The sequence below is a fragment of the Vigna unguiculata genome, chromosome 1 (genome assembly GCF_004118075.2).
Source record: "Vigna unguiculata cultivar IT97K-499-35 chromosome 1, ASM411807v1, whole genome shotgun sequence".
Taxonomy (NCBI): Eukaryota; Viridiplantae; Streptophyta; class Magnoliopsida; order Fabales; family Fabaceae; genus Vigna; species Vigna unguiculata.
The window spans coordinates 1,601,485-1,619,681 of NC_040279.1; the positions used below are offsets into that span (position 1 = coordinate 1,601,485).

Genomic DNA, 18,197 nt, shown 5'->3' on the forward strand with positions numbered 1-18,197 from the left:
TATATGTTAATAAGGGGTTTTTATGGTTGCACTGATTGCTTTTATGTTGTATATAGGTTGGGATAGAGCATTCGAGAGATAGAAAGCATTTAGAATTCTTAACTTTTTTTGCGTGTCTTGTAGAAGTGATGGAAACTAACTATAATTTATGCATGTGGTGATTTTATTCTAGTTATTAGTTGTGTGTTTGGTGTGATGGAAATGGGAATTTGGAAATTTTTTCTTGTTTGGGATTTTAAATATTTTTTCTTGTTAAATCTATCTGCTTGCAAATGTGTTGTTATGAAATTGCTAAGAAAATCAAGTGTGTTAGAGCTAAATTGTGAATTTGGGGGTATAATTAAATTGGAAAATTCTACTTGGACAATTGCTTAATTTGGTACAAATAAAAGAATGTTTTAAGATGGAATTGAGAAGGAAAAGAATGGAAGGTAGCAAATTGAGCAATTGAGCAAGTTAAGAATCTAAGTACAAAAAAAAAACATGTTGTAATGGCGTTGGACTATGTTGAGGGGCGTTGGGCGCCATTTTTAAATTCCAAGTCAAGGACTACTTTCACGTTAGGGTATTGGGCGGTAAAGAGTGTCATTAAGCGAGCTGTCTTTAGAGGGCTTTAGTGGTCTTTGGCGCTAGGCGCTAGGTACCATTGTTAGGCGCTCAACACAAAAGGCTCCAGAGGTTGTCAGTGATGGGCGTTAGCCTAGGCCGTTGGGCACTTCAAAGATAATGAGCCTATGTGATGCTAGCATTGGGCGCCCCCTCCAGTACAATTGGGCTCCATCTCATGTAGTACTTTTTGTTTTACTGAATTTCTTGTTTATGGATTTTGGCTTTTAAATTATGAGTATTATGTTGTCAAGTAGATAATATTAATGTATAAGATGATGAAAATTCAAGGAAATTCCAAGGGGAATATCATATTGTTATGTTTCTTCAATGTATGGATTAATGTATGAATTCAAGTAAAGAGATATCTTAACACTTTAATAAACATGGTAGTCAAAATCGAGATCTTATTAAGGATTGAAAAGGAAAACATAAATCATAAATCGAACAAGGATTGAAAAGGAAAACATAAATCATAAATCGAACAATCATAACACGGATCGTAAGATTCTAAAAATTTCATTGTCACTCAAAATTCATGACTAAACTTAACAATATATGAAATAAAAGAGTACATCATTAGGTGCAAACACAACATCCTTGCTATATAGGAGTACCAAAATAATAATTCATCTAAACCAGATCATATTGTAAGTTAAATTCATAATCTTTATAGGGGCCTTCAGCTCCATCATTTCCATCTCCTTCACCATTCAAATTAGCCATATCCAAGTCTTGAGTATGTAAAGTTTCATCCTCCTCAACTTCTAGTGGAATCAAGTTTTCATCCAAATCCAATGCTTCATTCTACTCATGCTCATCTTCAATAATCCATTCTTCATAAGATGAACTATCATCAATGTTAATTTGAGTTGGTTTTCTTGTTTGTTTCTTCTTGGCTATTTTTGAATTGGCCATAACAAAACCAACATCATTTGTTATGCTTTGCTTTAGCCTATTTATTCCCTTTGTATGAACCTAAACAAACGCAAAGACACATATGATAAGCAAGTAATCACTAGACTAGTAATTTATTATAGACATATATTATAACATTAGCCTACCACCTTAAAGGAACTCCAATTACACTCACATCCGTAAGAGCTACATGTTAAGCTCAATACATGAATGACAAATTTTTAGAGTTCAGGATACTCATCATCATAAGACTCCAACCAATCTACTGAAGTCTTTAAATTAATTAACATAGTAGCCAAAGGACAATCAAAACATTTTGCTTGTTTTTTGAAATAATCAATTTGAACATCAATGAGAGTTTGGTCCTCTTTATCATCCACCATCCTAGTTAGACATTGCATCAAACCTCGTTTTACTTCCAAATTTGCTTTAAATTTAGGACGGTAATGCATTTGAGGGTTAAGAAAATAGCTCGAAGCATGCAAGGGCCTATGGAATTGCCTATCCCACCTTTCCCTAATGATGTTCCACAAAGGCAAATAACTAACCAAAATACATTAATTGAGTTAGTTTTTTTGTTTTTCACTAACAATCAAATATAGATAGTTAGATGATTAATACCTTTATTTGACAACATTGAGAGCCTTTTTAATATTCTTCATTGCTTGGTCCATTGCTTAATAAAGGAAATGCACCATTCAAACAAGTTATTATATTCTTCCAAAATTCCTTATTGAAAACAACATCTTCAACAATTTTACCATTAATGGTTTTGGCAAACTTGCTAGACTTCCACTCATTGCTACTAAACATGCTAATTAAAACTCCTTTGTTCTCATGTAAGCATCCTAATGTCAAGTACGATGTAACGAAACACCTGACCTTATCATATCTCTTCCCTTTGTGAAACGTTGTTGTAGAGAAATTAGAGAAGATCTTGAACATATAAAGATAGTAATTTTTTGACCTTTTGGAATTGTATCCTCATGAATAAGGATCTTCTTCTCATAGTCCTCCAACATTAAATCGACACAATGTGTAGCACACAGTGTCCAAAGTAGCCTTTTTCTCTTTGTCATCAACATTTGACCAATAACTTTATAGTTTGTTGCATTATTTGTGACAACTTGAAGATCGCGAGTTTTAAGTGAAGTGAGATTGAAGAGGATGAAAAAGATCCTAGACTCGTACGATCTTACATTTTGGATCACGATTTTAACTACCATGCTAATAACCATTCACACTCATATACAGTATGATGAATTATATGGTGAGAGTAGTCAAAGGTCTTAATCTAGGGGTTTTCCCTTGGCATAAAACATGAAGGGGATTGACTTTGTGTGTAGTAGGGAAAACTCACTGGCAATGACTTTGTAGAGCATCAAAGGTCACCACAAGTGCATGTCTCCCGTGAATCTGATATCAATGCATGTATCCAGATAATTGAGTTATAAAAGTCGTTATTTACATGTTTCACTACTTTGTGACTGTTTGAAGTGTTTGGTATTATAATATGTTTACTTCATATATGGTTTCTTTATTGATTAGCTCACCATCTCCTGTGTTTGTGTCTTCTTGGTTCGTTTTCTTCTTTTACAATGGTCACCTTTATAGGTGTGAGCTAATGAGGAAACAAGTGATGTCTAAAGAGTGTTCTAAAGGCAGTTGGCTAGTTTATAGGCTTTGTTAGCCTAGTTATTGGCACTTTTTTAAAAAAAATTAAGAATTTTGTTTTCGTTAAGCTATAATTCTTGGAGTTGTACATATTCAATCATATGTTATACTATTATGATTGTATCGGGAATTCAAATGTGAATCTAAATCCCACATTGAGTAAAAATAAGAAAGTTGAGCATCATATAAGGATAAAGACCCATAAACTCATTATTTAAGGTTTTAGATTAGATGTGGTGTCAATTCCTTATGTCTGGGTGAGTTCATGTCTCATTAGTATTATATATCTCTAGTGATTTTTCTCGAAAGACCCAACCAATTATAATAGTATATTGGGTGTTGACTCTTTTGTTCTTTATTATCACATATATAATATTTTATTTAGTAGTTTTATACTATTAAATGTATTATACAACATATATTTTCACTGATTTTCTTTTAAATTTTATCGTTTTAAGTAACTGTTATTTTAAATTAAAATAATAATATTTTTATTTTTATTCACCTTTAATTTATATTTAATTATATTTTAAAATAAAATATTTTTTTACAATTTTATTTTTTTAAATCAAAATATATTAAATATTATTTTTTAAAATTAAAGTAAAGAAAGGGAACATGCTTAATAAACACTTTATTTAATGTAAATGCTGATAGTAAAATTATATAAATAATTTTTTTATAAACGGTACTAGTAAAAACATGCATACACATTCTCATTTATATTTACATTTATAAATATATTTTCGTTATTTTATAATAATTATCTTTTGTTATCGTAGAAAATATTGAACACATGCTCAATTTTTTGTTATCTATTGTTCTAAAAGTAATTATCAATAGTAAATAAAATAGTGAACACAACAATATTTATTCATTATATATTAATTGCATAAAATTAAAAAAAATTTTCAGGACCTCTTGCAAAAGGTTAAAATACTTTTTTGTCCCAATTTTCGTCAAATTTTTTCAAATAAGTCCTAATTTTGGTTTTGTATTTAAATAGGTCCTAATTTTCGTCAATTTTGTTCAATTGGTTCCTTTTTTACTAACATCGTTTAAATCATTAACGGCCCTGAACAGTGACTGCCATGTGTCACTTTGTGGTTTTTTTAATTTTTTTTAAGTTTTTGATTTTTTTATAATTTTTTTTAAATGTACACGTGTCAACCTAGTAGCGTGCCACATGTCACCTCGTGATTTTTTATTTTATTTTTTAATTTTTTAAATGTCCACGTGTCAATCCAGTAGCATGTCACGTGTCAAAGTCAATGTTCTATATTCAATTTGGTCCTTATATTTATTATTTTTGTTCAATTTAGCCCCAATTTTTGTTAACATTAATTAATTTGGTCCCTCTCCAAATTGAAACCAAATTTAATTTTTATATTAAAATTCACATTTTTTATTAAATATTTTTATATAATATATTAAAATTCATATCATTATAACTTTGATATAAAAGTTAAATTTTATCACATCTTCGATAGGGACCAAATTAGTTAATGTTAACAACAATTGGGACTAAATTGAACAAAAATAACAAATATAGGGACCAAATTGAATATAGAACATTGACTTTGACACGTGACACGCTACTGGTTGACATGTGGACATTTATTTAAAAAAAAACAAAAAAAGATAAAAAAGAAATTCAAAAAAACCACGAAGTGACACGGGACACGCTACTGGGTTGACACGTGTACATTTAAACAAACTTAAAAAAAAAATTCAAAAAAACTACAAAGTGACACGTGGCCGTCACTATTTATAGTTTAAACTGTGTTAGAAAAAAATGACTAAATTAAATAAAATTAACGAAAATTAAAACTTATTTAAACACAACAACCAAAATTAGAATTTATTTGAAGAAACCTAACCAAAATTGGGAAAAAAAAGTATTTTAACCTTTCCCAAATTAATAACGAACATCAAGACTATTTCATTCTCACCCTCTCTTCCTCTCTTCTGCTTTTCCTTTGTCTCCCTCCTCGCCAAATTTCTCCGAATTTCTTATCTTTTTTCACATTCCAGTTCACTTCAGTTTTCACTTTTGGAACCCTTCCTTCCTTTTCAAATTAGGGTTTTATTTTCAATTGGAACCCTTCCTTCCTTGCTCACCTTCAACCTTAAATCTGTAAGTTACCTTTTTCCTCTGTGTTTTTGTGTTTACTTTATTTTCTTCGAATTCCCATTGCACACAAATTAAAAAAAAAAAAAATTGTTCCACGATTGTTTTTCTCTTGGTACAACTGTTTTAGTTTCTTCCTTGAGCATTTATTCGCCGAAACCCATTCATACTGGGTCTCTCAGCAAGTGTGTTCTGTTTCATTTTGTTGGCTTTATACATTTTTCTATTTGGAATTTCCTATAAATTATTCAATATATGTGAAGCTCTGGGAAAATTTCATGTGTAATGATATCATTTATTCTTGCTTCGATTTCTTGTTTGTGTAATGCCTTTTGAAAGATCTATATGTAATTGTTGCTATTATGTCATCTCTTTTTCAGTCACAGGCTTGAAGTTTATGTGCATAGAAGTAGAGTAGATTCTTCGTAATTTATACTTGTTCTTGTTTTCTTTTACTTAGGAAACCAAAACTATCCAAAGGGATTGATTTGGATTTTCTTCTTCAAAGCTGAATCAGTCTTCCTAGTTGACACCCCTAAAAACAAGATATTCAAAAGTTCAAAAAAACTATGAAAGAATTATAATTTACCTCCTTTTTTATGCTTGGTGTTGTGTCAACAACAATACAACTAGATTTTTATTTTTATTTTTTTGTAATTGAATATTTTTTTCTCCATGCTTTTTACTAGTGCTTGTAAAAGGAAGAGAAGGAGTAAGCAAGCACATTTGTATCTCCAAGATATGAACTCTGTGGCAAGGCGTTGCTTGTTCAAAACTTCAGGTTTCACAACTGAACCCTTCAATATTGGGTATAATCAAATGCAGCAGCTTCAGCAATGCAGAGGCATACGAGTGAGGGTCATGGATGAGAATTTGGAAATGGCATTGGCATCGATGCAGCGTAAGATGCAAGGAAGTGGGATTGAGAGGATGATAAAGCAGGAACAGAGATTCCATATCAAAAACTCTGAGAAGCGTGTTTTAGCCCAAAAGAACTTGGAGCGAAGGATTCGATCTGAGGATTTTGCTAAGAAACTTAAAACCATTATGATCAAGAAAGTCAGGTATTTAGCACCCATATAAAAGACAAAATTTTCTCCTTTACAGCATTACTCAAATCTGCACTGTATCTCTACATCGCACTATTTTCAAGTAATATGTTAAATGCATGATGTTTTAGGTAAGTTGCAATGAATTTCCCTCAATGGCATGAATTATTTTAAGCTATGAAGCCAACATATTTTGACTCGAGCACCTTGAGGTGGTTAATATCCAAAATGTAAGACACTAGCACAAACAACACATAACCTTTCCTTTAATAATGGCTTTGTGTCATTGTAAAATAATAAAAAATAAGATGGATTTTACCATGTCATTTGGACTCATCTATATAGCCTACTCTCTAAACATAGTAAGATATATAGTTTTGCATAAGATATCAATTTGGCCTGCAATCTTTAAGCATGAAGATATTAAATTGGGATCGGTTGATTTGTTAGTTTGAAGTTTGGAAGTAATGTTATCCACATGAAAAATCTTGAATCAAACTACTTTGTTAGTTTGAAGTTTGGAAGTAATGTTATCCACATGAAAAATCTTGAATCAAACTACTGATAAAGTTAATTTATCATTGACATAAGGCTTGAAGGGGAAACATGCAACTTCTAGTCTCTTGGACAAATTCATTTCTTATCAAATGTAATAAGCATTTTTTGTTGTTGTTTGTATCCACTCATGTTAGTGATTTTGTTTCTGTCGTGATTTCATGTTGGTGTCATTGACTTTGGAACTGAAAAATGTTATCATGTAACATACAATGATATAGGTGGCCACATGAGAACTTCATTTTGATCAAAGGCATGTTATAATATTATATCATGCTAACCTCGGGATTTTATTCCACTTCATTCCCTAATGCTTACCCCTTTGGTCTTTGTGATGTTCACATTTTATACGATGATGTTGCTTTCTATTTGTTCTGACATTTTGTTTATTCTGTTGCAATATCACAGGGGTCTATGAGGAGGTTGCATTTGGCACCAAAAATGGTCATCATAAGTTGCAGTTATTTTGTAATCTGCATGCCATCACCGCAGTTGACATATTCTTTCCAATTGCCTTGATCAGGTAGTGCCATGTGTATTTTGTAGCTGTTAGGGTAGCATATGCATTTGCAAATTGCAATACAAAAAGTATTCATTTGATGATAACTAAGACAATTGTGTGGTTAGTTCTTGAATCTGGGTCAAGACGTTGAATGTTGTTAAGTTGTGCTGGAAGCAGTTTTCAAGCAAAATTTTCTTGTGATTTTTTTTTTTCTGGTATAATTTATTTAATATGCTCCTTGAAATGGAATTAACGTATCTTATGAACTCTATCATGAGATGAAGTCTTGTAGTAAAGGACTTCCTGACATTGTCCTCTACTGAGTAAAGAAAATATGTTGGTATATTAAAATTCTTTTTAATATATTTTAAAACATTAAAATCAGTGTTTATTTACATTTTTAAAGTACATCAGAAGGACAACACTTAAAAAAATTAATAAAGGATCCAAATTCATGTATATTTAGATTCATATGAACTAGATGTCTTGTTAACGTGCTACATGAATTGCAATATTGAAAACTTGATAAGATTACTTTTGTTCAAATAATTTACAAAACACCAGACTCCCAAAGCATAAAGAAGAGAGGCACTTGAAATTTGAAATTAGCTCTTTCATGATTTTCAAAAGCTACAAATTCATATATGAAATATATAAACACTTAATTTGGTAATGAAGTTCAGAGAAAATTTTATGAGTCGTACAGTATGGAACAAAATTAAATGTACATAACAACTTACAAAATCTGAGCCAAAAGTTACATGTTTGGATTCTGGATTGTATTTACTGTTGGTTATAGTTTGTCAAGGAAAAATGATACTTTGACATTTTCAAATACAATAGGATCACTTTACAATTCACTTATTATTAAAATTTTAAATTAAAAAGTCAAATAAACGTGATTAAAATATTATTACTACTTTGAGTAGTTGAGTTAGTGATTTTTATTTAGTGGGTTTAGAACATCACCAGCCTTTATCAAGATGTGGAGAAGGCAGATTCTATTATAATTATTATATTATTCTATCACCATTTGACATAAGTTATTTAATAAAATATTTAATACAAATACAAATATATCTTTATTATTCGAAGTTGGTAAAATTATTTTATAAAATTTTAAAATAGTTAAAATAGTTAAAATCAAGCACATATTTTTGTTATTCTCATTTCGGAAATCAAGAAAATTAATACTATTTTTTTAGATATTTTCTTAAGCTATATAAGTTTCTGGTTACCCAAAAACTATATAAATCCTTTTATTTCTTTCAAATTTTCAGAATTCAAAAGTTCAACTGAATCATCTATAGAGAAAAAATTATATAGATAAACATTATAACTACAAATATTTTCCTTTCAATATCCGAGAGAAAAGGACGAAGAAACTAACTAAAAGTTAAGCAAATATTTTTGTTATATATATATGATCATTTTTCTAACCCACATGATTTCATAATCAATCAACAGAAGATTCATCTACTCAAGTTAATAGTTCAATATTTCATTTGTGGTTCTTTTTTCAATTAGGTCAACTTCTTAGCCAATGACTTGTGATGCTTTCATATTCTAGAAAGTTAACTTCGAGTTGAAATCAGAAAACACTACTTTAATATATATTCTAATACATGTTAGAGAAATATGAGCAATCATCCACTAACCACCTTATTCAACTACATCATTTTAAATTCAAAGGAGTTCTTTTCCTCAGTTAACTCAAAATTTTGGCAATTGACTTTCAACAAATATATATATATATATATATATATATATATATATATATATATATATATGCATTAATATTATCATATGTTCCTCTCACAATCTCCATTCCTTGGGGCCTTGAATTCTGCACTATCATTACTTATTTTATTCTAAAATGACAACCCTAAATTGTCTATATGACTATAACACATTGATCCATTTCATTACTCAACAACAATGGCAACAAGCATTCCAAGATTTGTTGGATCCATCATGGTGACCCTTTTCACCATGGCAAGTTCACAATCCCTGAACTATGTGAATGATGACTGCCACAACTCAACAACAAAAGAACAAGCCCTAACCCTAACATTCAGCACCAACCTTAACACCACCCTCTCAAGGCTCTCTTCTGATGCTGCCACAAGCAAGGGTTACAACCACACCACCACAGGAAATGGTGATGCTGTGTATGGCCTCTATGACTGCAGAGGTGATGTCACAGGACCCTTCTGCCAGTTCTGTGTCTCCACAGCAGCCTCAGAGATTCTGCGGCAATGCCCTAACAGATCCTCTGCTGTGATATGGTACAACTATTGCATTCTCAGGTACTCAAGCCAAAACTTCTTTGGGAACCTCACCACAACCCCATCATGGGAAATTGTGGAGAACTCCAAGAACACCACTGACCCACAAGAGCTTCAGCAAGCTGAGAGCTACATGCAAAGCCTGAAGAGAGAAGCCACTGTGGAGACCAACAAGTTGTATGCAATGGGAGGGTTCAATTTGAGTGATGGTGAGGAAAGGTTTGGGTTGGTGCAGTGCAGTAGGGACCTCACCAATGATGAGTGCAGCCAGTGTTTGGAGGCCATGATTGAAAAAATTCCTCAGTGTTGTGCTACAAAGAGAGCATGGCAGGTTTTGGCTCCAAGTTGCCTTATAAAGTATGATGATTTCATGTTCTACCAGATTACAGATCAAACTTCTTCTCCTTTGCCTAATCCAGGTACACTCATGATCAAGAGTTTGTATTGATAAACTTTTTATCAATCTAAAATCATTAAAATCAATAAGTCTCACATCATAAACATCATAATAATATACAAGTGAGTACAATCCTTACAATTTTAAGATTAAATTAGACTTATTTGCTTTGTTCAAACAGTAACAATTTAACAGTTGGTATGTGTAACTATCAAGGTAAATGTAGTTTAAAGATTGTGTGTAATTGTCTTCATGAAAACACGGTCAATCATGTTTTCAACTTTGATTACTTTCTTGGTTCAATTAGTAATAATAAATCAGTTGCTATGTGTAAGTATCAAGGTAAACTGATGATTAAGTTTGTAATAATGACAACAAGTGTTCAACAGACTTGACTTTGGAACATGTATGGCTTAGAAAACCATCTGTGTTTGATAAAGAAAGCTTGAATTTAATTTCTTGGTGAAAAGACAGCATCACTTTTTAAAGTATAAATCATTCTTCTTGACACTTTCTATCTGAAAAGTATTCGTATCAGATTAGTGTTTTTTTTTTTTCTAAAATGTCAAATCACCCTACGTATACACAAAAAAAATATTGGAAATTATTTTTCAAAAGCTGGACATGAGCCTGCAAAACTAATATAAATATTCAGAAATACAATATTTATGTTTAATTCGAAATTAATAATAACTATATATGATATCTCTTTGATAGAAAATATATCAATTATCATAATAAAACAAAATTAAAATATCTTCTTCTAATCATACATTTTCTACCTTTCAGGCATTTTCCATTTAGAAAAGGGCGGATTCTCATCAAAGACTATGGAGTCATATAATTAAAATAGTTTAATATTATGCACTCTACAAAAATTTAATGTAAATTTTTCTACGCTGTGAATGATAAAAAATTATTATAAATGTGCTTTTAAAGGTAATTATTATAAAAGTTAATAAATTTATTGTAGACATAGTTAATTGGCAACGTAAAAGCCGAGACCATGAATCTAATAAATTGATTTTTTATTTTCTTAGATTTTGATGATGGGAAACAATATATGCGTGTGTGTGTGTTTTTTTTATCTACCAGAGAAAAGAATTTGCATGTTCATATTTTTTGTTGTTGCACTTGCAGCTAAGAAGGGAGGTTCAATTAGCTCAAAAACATTGATCATAATCATTGTGAGTGTATTGGTGGTGGCACTAATTTTTCTAAGTTGCTGTGTCTACTACTTGTGGAGAAAGTATTTGAGAAATAAAGGTGATTACCATTACATTCACATGCTGAAGCATTCATCTGAGGAAATAATGCAAAATAAAAACTGACTAGTTAGTTTCCTTGGTAGATGGATGGATATCAGTGAACATCCCTAGATCTTTTCGTGGCCATGTTCAAAGAGAGGAAGTACTGAATTCAGACCTTCCAACAATCCCTTTAATCTGGATTCAACAGAGCACTAATTACTTTTCAGAGTTGTCTAAATTAGGAGAAGGTGGATTTGGTCCTGTTTACAAGGTGTCACTGAATTTTGGATTTTCTTTCAAGCTATGCACAATTTTTCTTTGACTCTTTCTTGGCCTACTTATTTGACCTTTTCTTTCTTCCTTTCATCATTATCTTTCAGGGTAATTTAGAAGATGGAACAGAAGTTGCTGTCAAAAGACTCTCTAAAGCATCAAATCAAGGTTTGGAGGAGTTCAAGAATGAAGTGATCTTCATAGCCAAACTGCAACATAGGAACCTTGTGAGACTCTTGGGATGCTGGATTGAGGAAAATGAAAAGCTGCTTGTGTACGAGTACATGCCAAATTCTAGCCTTGACTCTCATTTGTTCAGTAAGTTTTGACTAAACTTAAGGCCTTCATTTTCTATTTTCCTCATTGCTTCTACAAGTCTATCAGTAGTTTCTGAATCACACAATTTCCATATATATTTTCTATTCCATATGTTACAGTGCTAACAAACAACCTATTCCTCTGTCACTTGCATGCCAGATGAGGAAAAAAGACAGCAACTAGATTGGACGTTAAGACTGAGTATTATCAATGGAATTGCAAAAGGACTTCTGTATCTACATGAAGACTCCAGACTTAGAATAATACATAGAGATCTAAAAGCCAGCAATGTTCTTCTTGATCAAGAGATGAATCCAAAAATATCAGATTTTGGATTGGCAAGAACATTTGAGAAAGGCCAGAGTCAAGAAAATACAAGGAGAGTTATGGGCACCTAGTATGTGTTGGTGGCAATTGTTCTATATCATGACACATTAATATGTAATCAATTACCCAAAATGTGCTATGCTAAGTCTTTTTTTGATTTTGAACAGTGGATACATGGCTCCAGAATATGCAATGGAAGGATTGTATTCAGTAAAATCTGATGTTTTTGCTTTTGGAGTTCTTCTACTAGAAATCATACATGGAAAAAGGAACAGTGGATTCCATCTTTCAGAACATGGCCAAAGTCTTCTTGTATATGTGAGTTTTCTGATATCATACCATTAAGAAACAGATACTAGTAAAGAGATCTTCTTTGAAATTTCTAAACATTTTCGTGTGATACACAAACAACAATTTGTATAACATCATTTTTTTATGTCTGTCTCTCTAAAATATCATTTATTACGTCTCAATTTTCTCTTTGCAGAGTTGGAGACTTTGGAGTGAAGGAAAAAGCTTGGAAATGTTAGATCCAGTGCTGGAAAAGACATACAAAGCCAATGAAGTTATGAAATGCATACATATCGGTCTGTTGTGTGTTCAAGAAGATGCAGCTGATAGACCAACCATGTCCACAGTTGTTGTCATGCTGGCAAGTGATACAATGGCCCTTCCAAACCCTAATCATCCTGCATTTTCAGTTGGAAGAAAGATCAAAGATGAAGAATCAACATCAAAAGGATCCAAGGATCCTTCTGTTAATGATCTAACAATATCAAACATTTCACCAAGGTAGTGTATATTATATGATAAAAGTTTTGCTTTGAAAATCCTGACATTGTACAAGAAATTACAAGTTTACTACAAATTGGACAGCCTCATCTGCATTTGAGAAGCAGTTTCATGTTTGGAATTGCAATACATATAGATTCTATTCATACATTATTGATTACATAATCATGAGCAAGGTAACACAGATGGCAAGACTTTCATGTTAACACTATGGAGAATGAAAAAATTAAAATTACCATTAACGTCCCTAAAGCTGACACTATGGAGAATGAAAAAAATAATATTAAAAAAGGAGTGTCTGTATAGCTGATGCTGTATAAAGACCAACACAAAAACGAAAGCCCCCTGCATTTATTGTTTATTACCATATTTTCTTGCAGTATTCATCATGAAAAAAAAGTGATTAATCTAGTTTAACCAAATGAGAAATGATATATGCATACTAAAAAGTGTGTAATTGTTTACATTTGATAGATTGTAGAAAAATCGTCACCAAATGACAAAAAATGAAAACCTATTCTTTTTTAAAACAAAATAATTTTGCATGTTTAGACATTAATTGTCTGTCTCCAGACTAGTTAGTATACGTTTTATACCCTAATCAAACTAGCTACTTAATATCCATCATATCAAGATTGTGTGATATCAGATTAAGTTTTTTAGAAATATTATCTATTCAATATTCATCAATAAAGTGGTATTTCATTCCATGGTAAATTTTCACTAAATTAAAGCCTATAACATATGTCTTAGATTTGTCAGTGGAAAACCTAACAGGAAGTTATTTCAATTGTTATATTCTGGCTATTTTTTCCACATGCATGGGTAAGAATGTTTGGATTTGCCATCGATCATTTCCAGACATATGAACTGATCTAGGGCATACTTAAAGTTTCTATAAACGCAGAGCAGCAAGTAGCAACCAATAAGAAGGATTATTTCATGGGTCCTTCATTTAAATAAGAAGAGGGTAGCACCAATATATTAATAATCAAAAACACAATTAATCAAATAACAAATCAAGTTTCTTGGCAAATGGTTGTTACTGCTGTTTCATTTTATCCAATTCTAAATCTATTTTTGCTGATGATTGTCAAGATTCAGAATCCCTACATATTCAATCGTTAAGCATTCTCCTAACCTTCATCTGTAGTTTTTGTCTTTTGTTGTGAATTATAAATCTTATAACTGAGTGACTAAATAAATAGCCAATAAGAGGGATAGAGGAGAGGAGTATCATCAACCGAACTTATTTGTTATTTGTTGGAAGAAAGAGAAGGGACACAAGGGTTTGATTCCGTCCTTCTGTTGGTAGTGGTAAAGACTTGTGCAGTTCCCTGTATATACGACTCTCAACTCAACTTGTTGGAAGAAGGAGAAGGGACATAAGGGTTTTTCCCCTCGACCAATTGAGTGGGGAAATTGGATTGGCAACCTTTGCAAATATCAATCAGTTATGTTGCACATTGATTGCAGTCTAAAATATACTTTTGTACAACTCTCAACTCAACACATTTGTACTTTTGTTGACAACTTTTGCTGTTTCTGATCAAAATTTTGACAAAAAAAACTTTGCATCCCCAACAGATCAAGCAAATTCTGGTTGATTGATTGGGTGGTGAAATTGAATTAGCAACACTTGCTAATAGCTTTTACACACCATTAGTTGAATTCTTACATTCAAATGTCAAACGATAAGAAAATTAATCATGAAATGGCATCAATCAGAATCAAATACAGAACAAAAAGGGCAAAAATATTTCAACAACTTTATTCTTGAATTTTATTGTGTATATCAAAGAAAAGAAGTTTCACTAATTTGTATGAGGAAAATGGGTTTGCCAACTCATCGATATTAAAAGGAATCTACAAGAGAAAGAAAGGGTTTAGCAAACACAGATAAAGACAAGCATACTGTTTCTCAAGAATACATTCTCCTACAAGGGGAAGAAATAAAGAAAGTACCAGCAGACTACATCACGGAAATCAATTCTTACTGTTGCTGTTATACAATGCAAACTTATGACCAGAGGTGGCAGAGAACAATGGACGTGACCTCCTTCACAAGGCATTTTATCATCAAAGTCCCTTACGAATGCCAGTCAACTGGTTCACAAGATCTTTTTCTCCAGATTCTATTAGGATATCGATTGCACCATCTTTGTACGGAGGTTTTAGCGAAACTGATTTCTTAAGCATTATCTTGGCCAGCTTTGTGGCCTCCGTCAGGTGGCTTCTTTGACAAAGGCCAACTAAAAGAATAGAATAAATACCAGAGTCAATGGCGGACAAACATCCCTTGTTCTCAATTGCTTCAAGCAAGTAGAATCCATCCAATACCTGGGCCTTCATACAAAGCTCCTTTAGCAAAAGGCTAGATGCCAAAGTATCAGGTCTGGCATCACCAGAAAGCATTTCCATGAATAGCTTCGTTGCTTCTTCCACCTTTTTAATCCTTATCAATGAAATCACAAGTGAACTGCAACAATCACCATAAGAAACACCATGTTCGACCACAAACTTATCAATCAACTTGTAAGCTTCTTCCACACGACCCTCAACACAAAGGCTATCAACCAAAGTAAAGACAGTAACATGGTTTGCATGGCACCCCGAAGCTTTCATTCTATCCAGAATATCCAATGCTTCCGCCCATTGACCTCTCTTACAGAAACTTTGAATCACAGATGTATAAGTAACAACATTTGGACTGCAATCCCCACCTTTCTCCATTTTATCCAACAACTCCAATGCCATTTCCATGGATCCAGACCTACACAAGCCGTCTAAAATGGCTGATAAAAGGACCAAATTGGGTGAACATCTATGCACTCTCATAACCTTAAGCAAAGAATAAGCATGCTCTGGACGACCAGCATCACAGAATCCCTCCACTAGTGCCATGTACGTAATAAGATCAGGGTAAAGACCGTTCAAACTCATCTCCCCGGTCAACTTCTCAGCCGTTTCAATGTCGCCATTCTTGCAACACAGCCTAATAACCACATTATACATCACCGTGTCAGCACGGATGTTGAAACTCTGCTCCAACTTCCTCAACACCCACAATGCCTCTTCAGCTAGTTGAGCTTCTTTGCACAGCTTCAGAACCTCCCTGAACATGTTGGCATTGACTAAACACCCTTCGGCCTCATAAGACAGAACGACATCACGAATAATTTGGGGATTTTGCCGAATCCCTAGCAATTTGCAAGCTTTGTTGTACGTGTAAGCACTGTGCCTGTAGCCAGATTGAACTCCAGCCCAAACGAAAAATCTGACACCCAATAGAGGTTGCTTGGGATGACATGAGTTGAGGACTTGAATGACACATTGAGAATCGAGTTCAGGCTTAACCTTGGACAATGAGTTCTCGACACTGCCACTGCTTTGGTGGAGATGGGTACAGAGGGTATCGGCCATGCCCATGCCCATTCGGTGGGTGGAGAAAGGAAGGGTTTTGAGGGCATGGCAGCGCGGAAAAAGCCGAAAATTTACAAATTGGGGCATAAACATAAACATAGTGTGATACATACATAGTTTTGCATAAGATATCAATTTGGCGTGCAATCCTTTGTGAAAGCACCCCACATGAACCCTAGGCTTCCAAAATTTGCTGACAGAAATTGGGGTATTAACATATTTTCCTACCACACCTCTCCTTTGGAGCTTATTGGTGGTGACAATGGAAGCTGAAATTGGGACTGGAGAAAGGGGAAGAGAGAAATGTGAGATGGGGGGTTTCACGATTACAAGTTCCCTTGTTTTTCAATGAGAACATGATAGTAAAATTAAATTGTAATTTGATTTTTTTTAATTGATCTTTTATTTTTTATACATCTTTACGATCAAATTTCTTCATTTTATAAATAATATATTTGGATAAATTAATTAAAATATTTTACATTTTAATCTCTTGTTTAAAAAAATAATCTTTCATTTTACCAATATTTATTTTAATATATACAAATTTTAAATTAAATTTAAAAAATATATTAATATAAGTGTAACGTCCCATTTAAGTAATAAAATAATTAAATGAAAATATTATACAGAATAATATAAGTCAAGGAGTATAAGGTCGTTCCTACAAGTATACAAGATACTTTAAAGAAAAGTAATTAATGGTACACCACAATACCATACAAAACAGGGTAAAGGGTCTAAATAAAGTATTCAAAATACAGGACTAAGATAAAGCAGTACATGGACCACAACCCTAAAGGAAGACACAAAAGTGGAATCCAACTCAGAGTTATGCAGCGGACTCACCATTTCCCTGTTGACCACAAGGATTTCTTGCATTTGCTCACATCAATCAATTGATGATCATCGTAGCAAGAGAAAACCACACACATAACAATCAAACAAGCAAAGGGTAAGCTAGAGTAGAAAATAGTTTATCATACAGTTACATACACTTTTATAATCCAAAATGCATATGTCAACCAATCATATTATGACATGCACACAATACACTAAGACTCAAGACACATCTCATTCGGATACATATAATTATTCGGATTCAGCGAATGCTTGCACTTGTGGTGGCCTTTACTGCTCTACCGAGCTAATTGTTACCGTGTTTCATCCCCACGCACAAGGTTAGTCTTAAAGTGTTTCAGGCCTCTTGCTACTCTCACCATTTGAGTTAGTACGTTTTATGTGAGAATAACTGACTTTTTATAGTGTCAGGATGCAATCATTACCTTCAATCTTTACTAAATTATATAAATGAATTACGTCATGACCAAATGAGGCACCACCATGAGATCTCATCTAGAGATTCATGAAATTACGCCCTGACCAAATGAGGTACCACCATGAAACTATCATGGAATTAAGTCCTAACCATACCAACATCATATTCCATCAATCAATATCACATTATTGTTCATACCAATTCCATGTCACATTTATAACCAACCATCACATACTGATCACATGCCAAGATCATACCAAACTCATCATTCACAACCCATAATCCATTTTACTCATGCATATTCACTCATCTCATATTTTAACATAGCAATCCAACTTAACAATACATTATGCAAACGATTTTGGGATTTTAGAAATAAAACTACAGCTTGTGTAAAGCTCCAAAAATTTTGTAT

The 18,197-nt window shown here is 32.7% G+C and overlaps 3 protein-coding genes across 4 annotated transcripts; 2 read left to right on the forward strand and 1 right to left on the reverse strand.

The window, feature by feature from the left end:
• Positions 1–5,123: 5,123 nt before the first annotated feature.
• Positions 5,124–7,638, forward strand: LOC114178370. The gene is made up of 3 exons (XM_028064228.1): positions 5,124–5,335; positions 6,019–6,393; positions 7,342–7,638. Exons 2-3 carry the CDS (start codon positions 6,071–6,073, stop codon positions 7,349–7,351), a joined length of 333 nt encoding a protein of 110 aa, XP_027920029.1. The 5' UTR covers positions 5,124–5,335; positions 6,019–6,070; the 3' UTR covers positions 7,352–7,638.
• Positions 7,639–9,230: 1,592 nt separating this feature from the next.
• LOC114179009 (cysteine-rich receptor-like protein kinase 10) lies at positions 9,231–13,240 on the forward strand. The gene is made up of 7 exons (XM_028065193.1): positions 9,231–10,142; positions 11,261–11,386; positions 11,472–11,641; positions 11,751–11,961; positions 12,121–12,358; positions 12,456–12,606; positions 12,776–13,240. The coding sequence occupies exons 1-7, from the start codon at positions 9,374–9,376 to the stop codon at positions 13,082–13,084; spliced, it is 1,974 nt and encodes a 657-aa protein (XP_027920994.1). The 5' UTR covers positions 9,231–9,373; the 3' UTR covers positions 13,085–13,240.
• LOC114179017 (pentatricopeptide repeat-containing protein At5g47360-like) lies at positions 12,686–16,852 on the reverse strand. 2 transcript variants are annotated; one of them, XM_028065212.1, is made up of 2 exons: positions 15,078–16,852; positions 12,686–12,977 (listed from the first exon to the last, which is right to left on the reverse strand). In XM_028065212.1, exon 1 carries the CDS (start codon positions 16,612–16,614, stop codon positions 15,160–15,162), a length of 1,455 nt encoding a protein of 484 aa, XP_027921013.1. In that variant the 5' UTR covers positions 16,615–16,852; the 3' UTR covers positions 12,686–12,977; positions 15,078–15,159. The 2 variants fall into 2 exon arrangements, with proteins under 2 accessions (XP_027921013.1, XP_027921004.1); XM_028065203.1 differs by having other exon boundaries at positions 15,046–16,852.
• Between the last annotated feature and the right edge of the window lie 1,345 nt (positions 16,853–18,197).